The sequence below is a fragment of the Durio zibethinus genome, chromosome 15, assembly GCF_047325235.1.
Source record: "Durio zibethinus cultivar Kanyao isolate XHJ-2024 chromosome 15, ASM4732523v1, whole genome shotgun sequence".
Classification (NCBI taxonomy): domain Eukaryota; kingdom Viridiplantae; phylum Streptophyta; class Magnoliopsida; order Malvales; family Malvaceae; genus Durio; species Durio zibethinus.
The window spans coordinates 8551412-8570849 of record NC_143176.1 but is presented as its reverse complement, the minus strand read 5'-3'; the positions used below and the strand labels follow the sequence as shown (position 1 = coordinate 8570849).

At 28.6% G+C, this 19438-nt stretch overlaps 1 protein-coding gene across 1 annotated transcript; it reads right to left on the bottom strand.

Moving 5' to 3' along the window:
* Positions 1–13984: 13984 nt before the first annotated feature.
* Positions 13985–18044, bottom strand: RID2 (S-adenosyl-L-methionine-dependent methyltransferases superfamily protein). Its single transcript, XM_022897672.2, has 9 exons — positions 17635–18044; positions 17475–17550; positions 17306–17389; positions 17134–17189; positions 16969–17025; positions 15618–15667; positions 15346–15498; positions 14613–14748; positions 13985–14436 (listed from the first exon to the last, which is right to left on the bottom strand). The coding sequence occupies exons 1-9, from the start codon at positions 17731–17733 to the stop codon at positions 14272–14274; spliced, it is 876 nt and encodes a 291-aa protein (XP_022753407.2). The 5' UTR covers positions 17734–18044; the 3' UTR covers positions 13985–14271.
* Positions 18045–19438: the final 1394 nt, after the last annotated feature.

Sequence of the window (19438 nt, the reverse complement as noted above, 5' to 3'; positions counted from 1 at the left end):
TAGAATTGATGATCTTGTCAATAATGGTATATTAACGGTAAAGCTTATGGGATAATGGAAATCAATTTCGTGAGATTTGAAAAGATAAGATGAGGGAAGATGAATGTCGGGTTTTGAACACCAAAAAAGGACATACGTTTTTATCTTTTAAAATTTCATTTCATATGTATACCATGGATATAAATTTAATGTTGTTAGACTTTTAAATAAATGTTTTGGAGTTTTTCTTAAGATGTTTTTTTTTATGAAATTATTTAGAATAAAGCCTCACATGATCGATTTCTAATGAATAAGGGGAAAAACAAAAAGATAGAGAAAATAGAAAAAAAAGTTTTTCTTAAACAGTGATAAGAGTTTTAAAAAATTGGTAATCACTATTAGAAATTAACCAATAAATAATTTCACATTTTTTCTATTGGCAATTCCATGGCCAAGACTGTTTGAAAAACATACATTTGAATCCTATGAACTGAACCTTAATTTGATCATGCCAAAACAAAAAAAAAATAGTGATAATCTTTCCATGGATGAACAAAGAAACATTTTATTTGAAAAATATTTTAGGGTTTTTTAAAAATAAAAAAATGACATTTTTAAGAAATTCTAGATGTTGGTAATTTGATATATGTCAAGGTCAGGCTGAAGCTTCAAAAATTGCCAAAGCCTCAAATTTATTTTGAATGACCTTAAACGTACTAGTCGTGCAGTTCTCTATATCAAAGTTGTCATTATCCTATGTCTTCGGGCACATAGCTAAAAAAGGCCAAAATTATTCATTGTCCTTAAGATAAATTGAGTTATGACCAATCTTTTTCCTTTTGTGGAATGATATGAACCATTTGACACCTTAAACGAGTTCATTCTATATGACTCTTTGTCACATTTACCTTTATTAGGAGATGGCTTGTTAAATGGGGGCAATTTTCCCTATTTGTGATTTTGGCAAGTTGAAAAATATGGGGCATGAAAAAAAAGAAAAAATAAGATATATGCGAAAGAAAAAAAAATGAAAAATAAAAATAAAAAAGGCAAAAATAAATAAAGACAAATTTTGATTGTGACATCATGCATTTTATGCATTTAAATGAGTCTAAAAATAAAAATCCCAATAAGTTTGTAAAAAAAAAAAAACGAAGAAGAGAAAACTATAACGTTGAAAAAAAAAAAAAACCTTCTATGTTGAGGGTAAATTTCTAATAAAAGATTTCTAAAATTTTTGAATCCACTCAAAAAAAAAAGTGAAAAAATAAGAAGATAAGAAAAAGGAAAGAAAATGAAAGAAAAAAGAAAAAAGAAAAAATGGAAAAAAAAAAGAGAAAAACAAAAGAAAAGATTAAAACGAAAGGAAAAAAATAAAATAAAATAAAATAATTAAGTGGAAAAAATGAGAAAATGTGAGAACAAATCTCCTAAAAATAATCCTTCAAATGAGAAAGAATGATCTTTAATTTAATCACACTTAGACACTTATTTTAGGCTTATCTACCCATTTCTTTGAAAATCTTAAACTTGTGCCATGTTATGTTATTAGAAAAGTTCATATTGGATCAAGTATGGATGCTTAAATTGAAAAATAACCATAAAACCTATGAATCCTTTTGTCTTCCTTCATTGCCTATTTACCCATTTAAACCATTAATCCATTTTGGATAAATTTAAATTCTTAAGTGTATGGTGAAATAATCAAAAAGAATAAATAAATATGGCTCTAGGTGAAAGTTTTACAACAAAGGCAGTTTAGAGCAAACCTTGAAGGTTGATTGCTAATTTTCTTAATGCTTATAAGTGCACAAATTGTAATCAAATAATAAAGTGCTGAGAGTAAAGTATCATCTCACAAATATTATAGAATTGATTTTGTTGGGTGGATTCAATTACCAAAGTTGATAAACAAAACTCTTATATATAAATTAATGAAAACTTTATTTGAATTGCAAAAAAAATATATATATAAAAGAAAAAAAACATGAAAACCAAATATGCCTAGACTTAACTTATCTAACTATCACTTGGAAAGCTTTAAGTGTGGCTTAATGAAACTAGATTTAAAGAAAAAAAAAAGATTGAACATTTGAAAATAACAAGATTTGAGAAAGCTGAGCAGAATGAAAGCAATAAAGAAACACTTGAACAAAGTAACATAAAACCAAAACTTGAAATGAAAAGATTACTTTAAACTTGATTAACTAAAACAGAAAACAAAATTGTGAATAACAGTAAAAATAGAAAGTAGTAAGAAAACTTTAAAGAAAAAGATATTGAAAATAAAAGAATAACTTGAATTGAAAAAAAATTTAGAAAACAATTTAGTTATAGCTAATATGTCATCTTAGCCAAACTACAAAGAAACTATAAAAGAACTACAAGAACTGAAGTTAAAAACTAGAAAGTAGAAAAATAAAGTAGCATGAGATCTATTAAGACTAAAAACTAGCCTCCTTATTTATAGTGGAGGGTCTGGTTTAAGGTAAATACAAGTTCACAAGTTCAATCTTATCAAAACATTAAAGGATAGAAGTTATCTTGATTTTCAAGAAAGTTGGCCGAATGGGATTCTTCAATCTTGGAAAGTCTTGGCCGATCATGCTTTTTGGATACAATCTTGGATGTTGGATCTTGAATAGCTTTATATTGATCTTGAAACCTTGATGTATTCAACTAGGCTTTGATTTTAAGACCATGCTGTTGGTTTTCATCCAATCTTTTGGTATTTATCTTGCATAATCCTTTTTAAACTACAACTCTTTGAATGGTGATCAAAAGAGTCATGGTTGAACACAAACTTATTTGGCCGAATGCTTCCACAAAGTCCTTAATTAAAACTCTTCAAATAATTCATATGCATTGGAAAGTCCTCTTGGATATAAGGTAGTTGAATGCTTATAGGTGTCCTAGTGCCATCATAACTCTTACTTTAAGTCAATTTTGTAATCTTACTTCAAGTCAAATTTGGCTTCATTCCTTACATGCTTGGCCAAAACTTACAAAAATAGTACTTATTTTAAACTTGCATGATCCCTTGTCATAAAATGAACATAAATTTTACTCCAAGTAAATAAACCTATAGATCAAGAAAAATCATATTAAATGCACCAAATTCAATCAAATTTAATATGTTTAAACCAAATTAAAATTGAAATCACTATATGTTTAAATGCTATTATACCTCCGCACTTAAATTTTTGCTTGTCTTTAAGTAAAAACTCTCAAATCAACATCACTAAATCAATATACATGCGCACAAAGTCAAAATTTCACAAATTTTCAATCTTGCATTACAACATAATATAAAGATATTTGTAAACATAGATTCACAAGAAACTCATTCAAAAAGTAAGCTTTCAATCTCATACAATCTTCATGCACATGATATTACTCCATCTCCAACCCATAAATATACTTTAAGAAAAAAGAATGCAAAATACATCATCACATATCAACTTAGGTATAGAATATACTTCATATGTTTACTTTCCCTTTCTCTTTCCATAAATATTTGACTTACATACTTAACTCAAGATCAAAAGGTCTTTAAAGCTTATAATGAAAGACTTGAGTCAATGTAGAAAAAAGAAAATTTTAGGTTTATAAACCTTTTGCTTACTTTTCTAATGTATTGGACTAAAGATAAAAAATTTTAAACTTTCAAGACTTTGAGGAATCATTTTTTTTTTCAGCAATTTTTTTCTAAGCCATTTTGGCTTTTTTTTTTTGTTGCTTTTTTCATGTTTTTTTCTTTTTTCTTTCTTGCGCTTCCCTTCCTCCCAAATACATAGATATGTCCATAACATGTATAAGTACATTAGGTTAGGTAAAACAATAAAAAGGGATAACATCAATGAAATTGCTTTTGGCTTATTTATATGGCTATAATAAAACAAACAAAAAGATAATATAGAGGCTCAAAAAATAAAGGTACCAAGGATGCATCGTTAAAGATAGGCTTAAAAATGCTTAAACTGCCTAAAAAAATGCCTAGATAATCTTTTGAATCAAATACAGTTTAGAATTTTACCTTAAGAGTTAAGTAAGTAAATTCTAAAATAATATTCTTACTCCAAATCTCTATGCAACTTATTATATCACAAACGTTCTACCAAAATCTATGCATCTCATGAATCAAGAATAAAAACATACACATAAAAACCATACTCTGTAGAAAAACATACTTCATGCTTCACTACATTTATACCTAACTCAATATCATACATAAGTCAATCCTGAAAAATCCATGCAAAATCAATTAAGCTTACATAATAAAGAAATTAGCATGCCAATTTGATTTGAACATTAAGCAAAAATAGGTAGAAGATTTGAAAATCAAGTTAGTTCAAAAGGCATTTTTCCCCTACACTTATTTTAAGCAATATTTTAAAACAAACATTTAAGAACTAAGAAAAAAAATACTCCCCTAAGATTGCTTTAAGGGCTAAATCTTCTTGTATTATTCACGAAGCATTACCTTGGATCCATTCCATTTTTATAGAAACTCAAAAACATAAAAAAAAATAAAAATCAAAGCATACCTATCCTAATACAAAATAAAGAAAACAAATATATAAACCATAAAAGTAAAACTTAAATATGTAAAACTTGGGTTGCCTCTCAAGAAATGTTAATTTTGATCAAGCTTGACCATACCTAAACTCTAAAAGGTTACGTAATAACTCCATACTTGACATCAGAATCCACCCACTTAATGATTTTTTCTACTTACCATATTTTTAATAATAAACGTTAAATGGTGGTGTTGAGCGATTGTGGTAAAAATGGCCATGTGTCCTACCCAAGTAGTGTCTTTGTCATAACTCTAGCTATACTAAAGTAGGTAAGCACTGGTTTTAGTATCAATGAAAGAGGTACAACTATGAAGATTATAAGATTGGTCTCTAAATCTAAAGTTCCTTCATAGTCGGTTTAATTTGGGTGAGTGCATTGGGTAAAGTGTTCTCTTTTTCCTTGGGCTTAATGAAGAGTCTTTCTAAATATTCAAGTACATGTTTAACTGAAAAACCTTCATCAACATGCTTTTCTGCCTTTTTCAATTCCAAATCTTGTTTTTGATCTTCATTAGATTGAAAAATTGGCAAAGGTGGACTATAAGGCCTAAGCTCACCTTTAATGGGACTAATGCTATCCTTTTCTTGATATTTCTTTTAGTATTCCATCATCCTCTATAGTTTCGATAAATCTAGATTGTCCAAAATTACTTTACAGCTCCATACCACACTTATGGTCAATAACATCCTCTCTTCTATCATTTTTACTAGATAAAGCTTAAGCTCACCTTTAATAGGACTAATGCTATCTTTTTCTTGATATTTCTTTTAGTCATTCCATCATACTCTACAGTTTCTATAGATCTAGATTGTCTAAAATTACTTCGCAGCTCTATACCACACCTATGGTCAATATCATCCTCCCTCATATCATTTTTACTAGGATCATTGCACCATTCTTCATTTTCCCTTAATGGTTACTCCATATAGTGCTCATTATCTTCTCACACTAGGATTTCTTAAAGGCATGTGATAAAGGCAATTAATTACTATTGACCTTTCTTTTCAAAGTTTTTAAGAGAGGCTTGGCTTTGAAGCTTGATGGTGGTTTGATCTTGAAGCATTTGATTTAACATTTCCTTCAGAAAGGGTTTTTTTTCTTGAAATGGAGTATATTGTACAAAAGAATGGTATTGTGGTGATGGAAAGTTAATAGGATTAGGAAAGGTATACATGGATGTTGCATTATAAAGCTATTATTGACTATGTTTCTATGGGTAACTAGGATAACTCTCCCAACTTTGACTGTAGATGTTCGAATAATAGAATAATTGGTTATCGTGACACCTATCACTAAAGCATTCCCCATCATAGATAGGAAAATTATCAAATAGGCTTTGGATTAAATACACATGACTATGATTATGATTTCTTTCAAGCGCATCTACTTTTTTAACTAAAGAGACTAATTGTGAGGTTATGGCTATAAAGGGGTGTTCATTATACCTCTCAATATGGCTCCACAATCTTGGATTTTGGAATGCTAATTGAAGATGAGAATACTCAAATAACGGCTTAGCATAATCCCCAAAGGTTCTAGCCTCACTATAACAAAAGTCTAACATAACAGAAAGAAAAATAAAACACATTAATGCAAGTAAAAGTTAAAAGTGTTTAGATTACAAGAGAGTAAAATATCTTTATTGATATTAAATCAAACGTTGCTATAATCTTTGATAATGATGCCAAAAATTTGATTACTAATTTTCTTAATGCCTGTAAGTGTACATACTGTAATCAAGTAATAAAGTGATAAGAGTATAGTCCCACGAGGATTGTATCACTAAAAGAAATATGACATATATTGACACTTAAAAAACTATCGATAAAACAAAAAAATCTGTCAATATAGTATAGTAAACCCTATACTAACAGTCAAAATGTGTATTCCGATAAATTTTTAACTGTCAGTATATCCCTTATTGGCATATACCTATACTGATAGTTTTTAAGGTGTAAGAATAGCTCGCAGGGATATACCTATGGTTCAAGACCATCAGTAAATATATATCTATTGATATAGCATCTGTTGTATGTTCCACCATTTTATGTTTTACCAATGGTTAACACCTATCAGTATAGACTTGTATGTTTTAATTTTTCTTGCCTCTACTGATGGTTAACGCCCGTCAATATAGACTTGTAATTTTTTTTACCTATACTAATGCTTAAAGCTCATCCATATAGATTTGCATGCTTTAATTTTCTTACTTATACCAATGGCTAGCACTCATCAATATAGATTTATATGTTTTAATTTTTTTCACCTATACCTACAGTTAATGCTTGTCAGTATAGACTTGTAATTTTTCTTACTTACACCGATGCTTAGCATCTGTTAATATAGACTTGTATTTTTTAATTTTCTTATCTGTAAACAAACAAACAATTATGAAACTACCTTAATAAGAAAAAACATACATGCACCTATTACAAGCCTTTTCCAAAACCAAAATATTTTAATTCATACAAAATATCATAAGTTTTGAAAAAATCAACAAGTATAGCAACATCATATAACTAACAAGTTCAATATACCAATCAAGCATCGCAAAACACAACAATCTTATTTCAACAAAATGTGTAATGTCCAAAACAGAACCAAATCCCCTTACAAACCTAATGCTTAGAGTAAATAAACAACATCCTAAAATAAATGATGTCATCATAGATTTCTACAAAAAAGCATCTACATAGCACAAAAAAATCCAATTAGAATTCTTATAAATTATCTTATATAAACAGAAGGTAAAAAGGTAATCATCCATTCATATACCAGTAGAAATAATTTTATAAACATCTTATTCATTCATATATACAAAAGGTAATCATCTATTTATACATCAATAAAAATAACTTTATGACCATGGTGTTGCTCTCCACTAGTATCTCCAACTTGTATGTTATCCACATTAATATTCATAGCTCTTTTAGCCATCATATCATGTAATAAATCATGAATGTTAAGACCTAGCCTTCTTTCTTTGTCATTAGTTGTTTCAGTAGGTAAACATGCATCCAAGACCTCCTCGTGAAATACATCGAACATATTCTTTAAGAAAACCATCACATATTATGTGATCAAATGCATCTCTCTTACAAACTCTAAATGTGTTGACACATTTAACACAAAGACACTAAATTTTTCCATCTTCAAATGATATTGCAAAAGAAAAGTCTAAAAAACTAGTGACTCATTTTATGTATTCTTCATTGGCTTTTGATATGAGATTTATCCATGCCTTATTCATAGAATGTAAGATGATTTACCCTAGTAATAAAATCATATTTAATTACTCAAAATGTATCATCTCTTAAAAAATTCAAAAATTGAAGTAAACTTGACAATAGCAATGAAAGTTATCTAAAAAGGTCAACCTAATTATTAGTAAGTAATTTATTTTATACATACAACCAATCAAAGTTATCTAAATATCAAAGTTATTTGTTTTATAAGTCCACATTTATGTCCCAATAGAAAGGACAACCATAAAAGTAAAGAGAGTTCAAAGAAAAACAACAACAATAATAATAATAATAATAATAATAATAATAATAATAAATATTCACAATTGAATGTATCATCTCTTACCCAAAAGAATCCAAAGAAAAGTAAATGTTGAACTCAAAATACTATGTGAATGTTAACCTAAAAATCAATTTCATAATAATCAATAACAAATTTTTTAAAAAATAGTGTTTAAAACTTAAAGGATCGATCATATTATGTCTTTAATTTAAAAACTTAAAATTAAAACAATAGCATTTAATTTAAGCACTAAATAAAATTTGACTATATAAGCATAATGTCACATTTTCATTAAGAAATATTTCATACGTACCTTTGTAATTAAACTTATATATTTTCAGGAAAAGCACAACCAATGCAATAGGCAATGTGACTAAAAGTTGCGTTGCATCTTGCACAAGCTCCAGAATACTACACAAAAAAAAAAAAAATCTCATCATACTGCCAAATGTTAGCACCATATAGTTAATTGAAAAAGCCAACTACCAAAAATTATACAACCACCACATATATAGTATTTGATGACAAATGCCGCTACAATGTAAACAATTATATATAATATAAACAATATATAAACAATAAACAATAAACAATTATATATAATGTAAACAATATATAAACAATTATATATAATCTAAACAATTATATAAACCTTATTATGCTGCCAAATGCTAGCACCATCTATTTAATTAAAAAAAGCACCATATATGTAGTATTTGATTTGATTACAAATGCCACCACCATAAAACAATTATATATTTTTATTATATATATATTTAATTGAAAAAGCCAAACAATAAACAATTATATATAATCTAAATAGTATGTAAACAATTATATACAGTCTAAACAATTATATAAACCTTATTCTGCTACCAATGCTTTATTATATATATTTAATTAAAAAAGCCATTATATATATAGTATTTGATTACAAATACCGCCTCCTTAAATCACATTTTTATTATAAACAATTAATTAACTTACTTGCAAATGTTGACTTATATTTGTTAATAGATAATAGATTCTATATTCAATCAAAATTGTAGATTTTTCTTCCTCACTTGACTTTTCAAGAAACCATCAACAAAAATAGAAAAACATTATCCCTGGTGATAGAATGAGAATCAAAGATGTTGTTATAGAACTACATGCAACTAAGGCAATGTTGCTTTGGACAAGAGTTTGTGAATGGAAAAGGAAAAAAAAAACTACCTGTTACTATCACACAATCAGTTTCGGTTGAATAAGCAAAAAAGGGATAGAAAATATAAGGAAAATAGCTCAAAACAAAAACAAGAATGCTATGTATGTGAAATAGGGTTACTAATGTAAGGTTATTTGGGTTTGGATTTTAGGGAAATATGGCATATTTGAAATAACTCATAATTGCAAAAGGATAAAATTTGAGCAAATTGTAAAAACTGTGGAGAAATGAGGGATTTTTGCAAGTAAAACAAAGTTTTAAAGCTTGAAAATTTAAACAAAGATTTTAGCTACAAAGTTAAAAAGATCAAAGGTGAGGGAAAGTGAGATAAGATAAGTTTCAGGCGAGGTAAAGACTGAAAGGCATGGTGGGGACGATGGGAACAAAACTTTCACTACTTTTGTTTTAATAAGTTTAGATTTTTTAAAAACGATTTTCATGCTCAAGATGTGGAAGCATAAAGACCAATCTTCTTCAAGTGTTTCTTTAAGCATTAATTGGATTTGTTTTGCATAGACCTCTTACATATGTATCATTCTGTTGGAAAGAATATTTTATATTAAATATTATTTTATAAAAAAAAACTTTTACAAATAACATAGAAAAATATTTATGCCTAAAATGTGAGGGCATTTGATTCACAAAATCATAGATTCCAGGGAAATGTGTGATCTTTGAGGAAATGTGATACCTGGGGTTTTCTTTCATTTTCAAGGCATCCTTTGTTCAGATTCACTCATTTGGTTGAGGGAAATCCAATATATTAAATTCTAAATAATTAGTATAATCTCATTGGCATATACGATAGTAACTTAAATAATCCACTTTTTAAGTAATGAGGATTATTCAAGGTATTTTTGGACAAAAAATGCCTTGAATGATCTTTAGAAAATCTTGGCATATGGTTATTCAAGGCGTTTATGGCAAAAAATGCCTTCAATAATCCCTTCATATTTGTGATAAAAAAAAGTCTTGAATAATCCCTTTCAATTTTTATGAGGGGTGATATTTGAATTCATCTAGCATTTTCCTTGGTGGTGATATTAGGGAACCCTTCGGTAACGATATCAAAAGTCATTTTTTATTTTTCTCTATAACGATATCTAAGAACCTTTCAATGGTAATATTTAAGTCCTTTTACACTTTCTTTGGTGGCAATATCCAAGATCCCTTTAGTGACGATATCTAAAGTCTTTTCGCATTTTTATTGGTAATGATATTTGGAAACCCTTCAGTGGCAATATCTGAAATCATTTTACATTTTCTTCGGTGGTGATATATGAGGTTTTATTTAAATTTATAAAGTCTCTAATGGGAGAAGTTTGTCAAAATCCAAAAAAATTAAATTAAAAAAGTTTAAAATTTTAAAAACAAAAAAAAATCTAAAAATAAACTCTTTAAGTCATTAATCCCAGAGAAAATTGTTTCCTCTGTCCTTGCATTATTCTTGATTGAGATCTATGTCTATTTCAAGATTTTCTTTGGCTTTAGGAAAATTTCATGATTTTTAAATAAGCTTATTCTTAGGTTGATAAAAGAGAAGTAGCAAAAATTGAGAAAAAAGTCAAAAGTCAACTTAATTAAACTTATTCAAATTTGGCTGAATTTTGTCAAAACCAAGTCAAATCTAGTTTGTTTTAGAAGATTTAAACCAATCCTTTAAGCTTGCAAATTGTGTTTTAATGTTGGGTTATAAGATGAGAATAGTTTGAGAAAGCTTTGAGTTGAAAAATCACCCTTTTGTTGGCTTTTAAAAAGTTGAATCTTGAAGTTGTTTCATTTTCATTTTGTTATTTTAATTTTAAGAACATTGAATTCCATGTCCTTTAAATTTATGATTTTTAAATTCTCATACATTTTAGCTTGCTTTGTATTTAGCTTAAATGGCTTGCTTCACTTTAAGTCCTTTATGGTGTTCATTTTATCACATACTTTACATTAATTTGTTTTAATTTTGTTTATTTCTCATCCATCATTTGTGCATTGATGATTGATATTGCTCATGCATGATTTTTTTATGTTTTTCTAATTCTTACTTGCTTTTCACATGCATACAATATACTTGTTACATTAAAATAGAACTTTTAAGGAGAAAAGAGGAATTATAAAAACCAAACTTCCTTTGAAAGTCTACTTAGATGTTGGGGATAATTAAAGAGGTTTAAGTGATCAACAATTTTCATTTTTCTTCCTAAACCCTAAGTTCTAAAGTCAAACCCTAAACATAAAGCAAACCCTAATCCCCAAAGTCAACCTTAAGTTTTAAAGTCAACCCTTAAACCCAAATCCTAAATTTTAAAGTCAAACCTAAACCCTAAAGTCAAATCTTAAACTTGAAAGTCAAACTTTAAACCCAAAAGTCAAAGTCTAATTAAATCCTTAAAAAAACCTCAAACCCTAAATCTATCCCTAAACCAAACATTGGATTACCTAAGGCTAAACCCCAAAACTAGTCCAATCCCAAAACCTCGAACCTAATCCGAACACTCAAAATCACTCCAAAATTCAAAAGAATTTTATGAAAATTTCAAATAAAATAATATGCTTTGAATGTAGCTTAGAAGATAGGGTATTTAGAAAATTTTATTTTATTAAGTTTTTTGTATAATTCCTTATTAAAAATGAAAAAAGAATAGAAAACAAAATGGATTCTTGGATGTAAAAACTCGTATTTAAACTTTGTTTAGAGGTTGAAAAGTTTGGGTGATTTTTTTATATTTAAGAACTCCATTTCAAAATGAATAATGTCAATTTCATCCCATCATCATTCATTGCATTCATTTGCATATGTTTATTTTTAGATTATCATTTATATTCATTTCCTATGCATATGTCTTTTAATTGCTATTGTTTATTTGTTAATTGTTGCATCATTGGTTTTGTTGCATCATTGGTTTTGTTGCATAAAAATATTTTCAACGAAAAAAAAATTAAAAATATAGATTTTGAAATAAAACTGAAATAACCTGTCGAGAAAAAAATTATTGATATTCTGCCTAAAAATTAGAGAATCACCAATAATAATCATTTACAAAAAACATTATTTTTATTTTAAAGAAATATTGTGGTGGATCTTAAGTAAAAATACTTATTTTTAAATTATAGCTAGATGTTGAAAAAGTTTAAAGCAATTTTTTAAACCTTTAGATTTTTCACAATATTTCTAAATAAAATTTTCTTTTTATCTATTAAAATTGATTTTTTCAAAAAGTGAGAGAAATTATTATTAAATGTCAAGTTGAAACCAATTTTATCCAACATTGAAAGGATAATGTATGATTAATTGGTACCATTTTAAAATGAGCTCTATGAAAATATTAATCATTTTTCATGTATAATTGTATTTTTAAACCCAATACTATTTTTAAAAACCTAAAAAAGATATTAATGATGACTCATATTTTTTTTTATCTTTAAATTTTTCGTCATATGATTAAGTTTTTGAACTTGTACATTGCAACATATACTAACAACAATTGAAATTGGAAGTGACATCATATGTGAATTTGCTTTTGAAAAATTTTTTTTCCCTTTCATTTTCTTTTTAAAATTTCGGTTCTTTTAGCAAATCAGAATAAAATTTGTGATTATCACAATTTTACGATGATATAAATTGAAGTGAAGATGAAAGGGTGGCTATTGGCATTTTTGGTTTCCAATAGTTCATATTTTTGTTTTTTTCAATGCCGACAACCACTACGGCAACAAGTTTTTTGTCGAATTCGGGGCAAGGTTGAAGGGAGAAAGAAGAAAAAAAAAAAAAAGGAAAAGAGAGGAAAAAACGAAGAAAGGACAAGAAAAAAAATTACAAATTCACAGAAAGCTTCATCAACAACTCAGATGAACAAAAAAAGTTGTCATATTAGCACTTCAATGGAAATTTTGTAACTATGTTACATTTTACATATTAAAAAATACGTGAATTAAATTTATGTAAATTATTATACAAAAATTAAAATTTGATTTTTGCATGAATACAAAGATCAATTTCTTAATTTGACCTCTCGTATATTATGTTGATTGCTGTTCAAAATCTATAGTGGAGTATGCACGGGCGTGGTGAGGTAGACTATGATTCTTTTTGTTAATTTTGTCTAATGGTGTTTAAAAAGTGTTAAACAGAAAAAGAAACACAAGATCATTAAGCGTCAGTTTTTTAACCCATGGCTGATTTATTTCGCCTCAAACTTCACCTAAAAGAATAAGATACCAATGTAAAATGAGATTTTAACTTTTTTAAAAAATCTAATATAAAGTGCATAGAAAATCTTAAAGTCAAAATGTGCCATAAGACCTTGTGCTTTTTAATTTTTAAGAATTTAATCCTTCTAGTATTATTTAAAGGAATTTAGCCTTGTAGTATTATTTTTTAAAAATTTCAATTCAATACAATGCATAATGATTAAATTCTTTAAAGAATAATACTATACAAACTAAATTCCTTAAAAAATAATATTATAGGAACTAAATTTCTTAAATAATAACACTATAAGGACTAAATTCCTTTAAATAATATTATAGGCACTAAATTCCTAAAATTTTAAAAGTACAGGAACCTATGACACATTTTAACCAAAATCTTAACATAAATTAAAACTACAGCACAAGAAGAATGCCTCGTAAGAGCAGGGAGAAGGGAAGCTCTTACGAACAAGAAGACCACTAAGGGTCGATGCATAGAATAGAAGCTGAAACAAAATCTGAAAATTCTTTAGCAACTCTTAAATTGAAAAAACAAAAAAAATTCTCGACATCATTCAGCAGCAAAGAACATGAATTTTAGTTCATTTGCAACTCTACACGGGATAAAAATGTGCCACATTTTCAATATAAACTACTATACGGAAAGCTAAATTGCGATGAAAGATTCTCAAACAGACAAACATCTTGATACTTAAATGCTATGTAGACTAGTACATGGCAAAACTTATAGAACCTCTCACCTCAAACGCATTTTGGATATAATATCGAAGCCATCAGAAGCGAGCCTTCCGTTTTCGAGCTGTGTACTTTGTGTCTGGGGGCACAACATTTCCCTTTCTTCTCATCTGTTCCTTCTTCTTCAAGACCCATTCTCTACCCTTGCCTTTCTTGTTTATTTTCTGCTTTTTTCTGGGTCTATGCCTGTCTGAAATGGAAACCTGCATAACCCCAGTAGCAATGGCAGCAACAAAAGCAACAATGAGCATAATAAAGGTTATACTATGACATGAAACTTGCATGCCATTTATCTATTGATTATTTATTTCCTTTTCAGAAAAAAGTGAAAGCCTTGTCCCAAAAAGGGCAATAGAGTATGTGATATGATATAGCTCACCGTCTGATTTTCTTCATCTCCACTGCTGTCATCATCACTGCAACTCTCTCCATCTTCGCCTTTTCCACAGGGAACGGCTGTGCTGAGGGACGGTGGACCACAAATGAGGACAAGGTATTCTTTTCTCCTTTTGGTACTGGCAGAAGACGACAAGTTTCAAGTTAGAGTGCCAAAAATGACAACATAAAATGCCAATCCATATATCAATTAAAAAAAGCTGGAGATATCCCATGTGAATTTAAATATTTACTTAAATTCATAAATGCATATTTTCACCAAAATTATATTCCGTGCATTAGGAGAATAGGACCTTCCCTACACCACCAAGGAAGACAGCATATAATAGGTGCAAAGAATTGGAATGCCAAGATAGATATGCCCACAAGGGCATAATCGCATAAAATAACACCAGTAATCATGAAATATTGTCAACAATTTCATGCAATAAATTCCATTGCCTTGCAAAACCCCAAACAAAAGAGACTTTAAATCTTGATTCCATTAAAGCATGTAACACATACCAGATAGTCCATTGAGGTGCAAAAACAATCAATTTTAACACAACTTCATTGAGAACAAGCAAAGACATGTATTCATGGAATAGAAACATCTCTTAATGCCTATGATAATTGCCATCAACTCAAAGCATCCCTCCCACCAAACATGCCTACAGACAAAAAAGAAGTCAAATTTAAAGCCCATCGTAAATTGCTCATACAGAATTGCAGCATACCTGTGTGGGTAGTCAACAACCACACCACCAGCAAATCCAGCACGCATTGCGTAACTCAAAATTAGCTCATGTTGGGCTAGGTTTTCAGGATATACTTGGAGCACTGCTTTTGCTCCCCTTGCTAAGCATCGATATAATGATCCAAAAAAAGCCCTAAAAATCATGAGAATCATCAAACACATTAAATTTGCTGAAATATATTTGGCATTTGCATGTATGTGTGGATGTAGTTTTTGTTGTGAAAAGTTAGGTAGATAAGAACCACAACATACTTTAATCTCAATCTTGGTTCATGAGAGGACTTGTCAGCATTGCATAGCCACTGCATGCCAAAGCAACAAAAGGGAAAAAAATCATGAGCAAGAATAAAATATTATAACTGCTTTTATTTTAACCTATTTGTATATGGGAACACTTTGAAGAATACAGCTTATGAAAGTTCTCAAAAGTTGAAAACATAGCTGATCATAAGTTGCAGGCTTTTAATCCCTCCATTTATTTCCACAAATATTGAAGGGAAAATTTTACAAAAAAACCAATATATAGTGCCAACCACTTAGAATTTTAAGAAAATTGATTATTTCTTTCTCCACAAATCACCAATCTACATTTCTAAGACTTTTACTGTAAAGACAATGAGGAGACATTGTACACTTATTTGTTGAGATATAATTAAATTTAGCACTTTTAAGTACTTGATAATAACCCAAACTTAAATATTAATTTCTTCCATAGCCCAAAAATTAAGACACAAAAATCTGCTCTCTCACCCCCATTTGCAACCTCTCCCTATGTTTTATTTGGTGATCATACGTAGCAGCAAGGATTACAGTGTCAACTTCTTTAACACCAATATTCAAATAGCCTTGTTTTTTATGATAAGGGAAAAAATACCATGGTGTTTTTCTCTTTTCATTAAAAGGGTAACTTAATAATGCATGCTAAACAAAGGAAACTTTATAAGTTTTAAATGTTTAAAATAGAATCAAACATTGGTTTTGGCAAAAACAAAAAGGGGTGGAAGTGCCACTTACAAAGAGGAAGACTGCAAATAAAAATTATTAATTCAAGGAACAAATATTGCAGAAAAATCAAGCAAATATTTGAAAGATGACAAGACGATGCATGACATTTGAAATCATTAAACATATAGAAACAACAAGGAGATAATAACATAGATAGGTGTAGGAGTGTTTACTACCAGTATGCCAACATACTAAAGATTTCTCTGAAGGACACAGAGAAATTATCCAATTGTCAAAGCCACGTTAAAGGACAGCTAACTCATGCATTTTTTTTCTCTTCCCAAAATCATAACAAATGTTCAAGCGTAATTCACTCCACAATACTTATATGCAAGGAAAGATCGTTCTCAATTAAAACAAGTAAAATTCTAAAGAGTGAGAATAAAATAAGAAAAAGAAGAGAAACAACGAACTAAGGCTCACTTTGGATTTGAGGGGGTTTCAACGGTAACATTTATTCACTCAAGAATGAAGTAGAAGTGATAATTTAACCAACAATAACTAAGTTTTACATTCACAAGGCAAGATTTACATAATTGAGTAGATTTGAACAAAAATATGTAAAAACAGTGAAGCAAAATATGCACCAAAAACAAACCTGAACGGCGGAGATACTTATAGCCCCATCAATAACTCCAGGTCGAAGTCCTAAGCCCTGAACCATAAATATAGTATAACAAATGACTCATTTTAGAAAATTTATGTCCGAGAACAACAACATTCATCAGTTTAATTTGAAAAGCTTTAAGTTTTTGGCAAATACCTGGCCCATATCACCAAGTAACAAATCACCCTCCACCTCCTTTTCCAATGCAACATCTATAAATCAAAAACCAAAAAATGAAAAAAAAAAAAAAAAAGAACCTTAAAATCATACCTTATAAATGTGTCATAAAATTAAATTTCAACAACCAAAAAAAAAAAAAAAAACTTACTAAGCATTGAATGAGAAATGTCTAAGCCAATCCATTGGTGTCCATTCTCAGTTATTGTCTCCCCACTAAGCCCTGATCCACACCCTAAAATAAAAACAAATATTCGAAAGATTCAAAATATTGCGTAATTTTATTTTATTTATTTGGGGAAAGAATTAAACATACATACCGATATCAAGGAGCAACCTGGGGACTCCATCATCAGGTAAAGCGAGAAGCTCCAGTGCTCTCTCAGAAAGCTTTGTCTATTTTTCACAAAACCCAAATTTTAATGCTAATAATCAAATCCTACAAAAAAAAAAAGAAAATGATTAATTTTTCAACTGAACCTGAATTTCAGCAATACGAGAAGAGGAAGTGTATTTTCGAGCCTCCGCATCGTCGTAGAAAATCTCGGGCGGGGCTTGCAACTCAGGCCGATTTGACATCTTCTTCACTCACTTGGATCACCCGTTTCTCCTTTTTTTTTTTTTTTGTTCTTTTCGTAAGAGGAAATTTGGCTGGAGAAGAAGAGAAAGGAAACGGTAAAAGGGAAGGGAAAAAGGAAGAGAAAAGGAGACGCTGGCGGTAGGAACTCCGGCGACGGCGATGCGACGGAGTTTGAGAGAGTGAAAAGGGCGGCTGGAGTTTTGAAGGGTGAAAAACGCAGAAGATGAGAATGATCTTTCTCGAGGGCTTAAAACCTCAAACCCAAAGCTACGTATTTTTTGGGTCAATTTAATTCGGCTTTTTATTAGTTACGTGATATGTTAATTTAAAAAATATATATATATCACGTTATATATATTAGTAAAAAAATATATTTTTACCAAAAAATAAAAATATATTTTATTAGAATTTAAAAAATAATTGCTTATTATTTAATTAAATAAGATATTACTTTTCCTACATAGTCAAAAAAATTAACGCGCCTTAAAAGATAAAAAAATATATATATCTTTTCAATTTTCTTTCCTAGCATTTTTTTCTTATCAAACATTACTGAAAATTAATTAAAAATATTTAAAATGATAACTATTCAAAATGCATAAATTTAAAATAATTGAATTTTGAAATGAGAATACAACATGTAAATTTGAATGGGAATATAACATGTAGAAATTGAGAAGTTGCTCATAGGACATAACTTTATATTGGTGACTTAAAATATCTCTAAATATTTTTTGTTGGAATACTTTAACAATTCCATGTGCCATCCTCGTATGATAATAGAATGTTATGTGTTGTTCATTGATGATAGCAATCACCAAACTTTAGGCTTGACTCATTTTTTGTTGTATATTTCACCTCTTTGTTAGGATAAGGTTAGCTATCCTCACTTTGTTAAGTATATTTTGCATAGCTTCGTATATAAAACTTCTCTACATTTCCTTCTTTTGCATCTAAAACCCAATCTCTTCCTCTAGTACATAGTATTGTTCGTAAGTAATCTCTCATAAACTTGATATATAATGATGGTATAATAAAGTTGAATCAAGCCTACACAATGAAAAGTTAGAGTTCGAGATTTATTGTTTGAAATTTAGTTTGAATTTAATTGAGTTTTGATTTTTAAACTTGATCTGAAATAAAAATCAAACTTTTTGAACTTGTTTGATTAAGTTTATTTATCAAATAAAAAATAAGTTTAATTTTCATGTTCAATTTCAAATTCGATTATTTATATTCAAATTCAAACTTAAATCGATATAGAAGAGTAAAATAGTAATTCTTATTAAAATAATAAACATATATTAAAATAAAAAAATTCAATTAACCTCATAAGCTATTCAAATCAAACTTTAAGATATTTGAACTCAGCTCACTCAACAAGTAGAGCTACTTGAGCTCAATTTAACAATAATTGAATTAAATTTAGAGATGTCAATGGGTAAAGTAGAGCATTCTCCATTCTTACCCTGGGATTTGTATATTATATCTATTCTTATACCTATACCTAATGGATATTTTAAATTTATCCACATTCCCATCCTCACAAATATTTAACGAGTATGAGTAATATCTAATTCCCTATACCTATAGCTTTTAAAAAAAAATAAAAACTAAAATTATTTTTTAACTTTTTTTATTTTTATCTTGTATATTTCATAATTTTTTTTTATAAAATATATATTAACTATATGTTTTTTAATA

Excerpts from the sequence above, each read along its gene's own strand:
- RID2 (XM_022897672.2), bottom strand. The coding sequence starts at position 17,733 with ATGTCAAATCGGCCTGAGTTGCAAGCCCCGCCCGAGATTTTCTACGAC. Across the intron at positions 17,190-17,305 it reads CATTTCTCATTCAATGCTTA|ATGTTGCATTGGAAAAGGAG; the intron begins GTAAGTTTTTTT and ends TTTGATTTATAG. Across the intron at positions 15,499-15,617 it reads GAACCAAGATTGAGATTAAA|GGCTTTTTTTGGATCATTAT; the intron begins GTATGTTGTGGT and ends CATGATTTTTAG.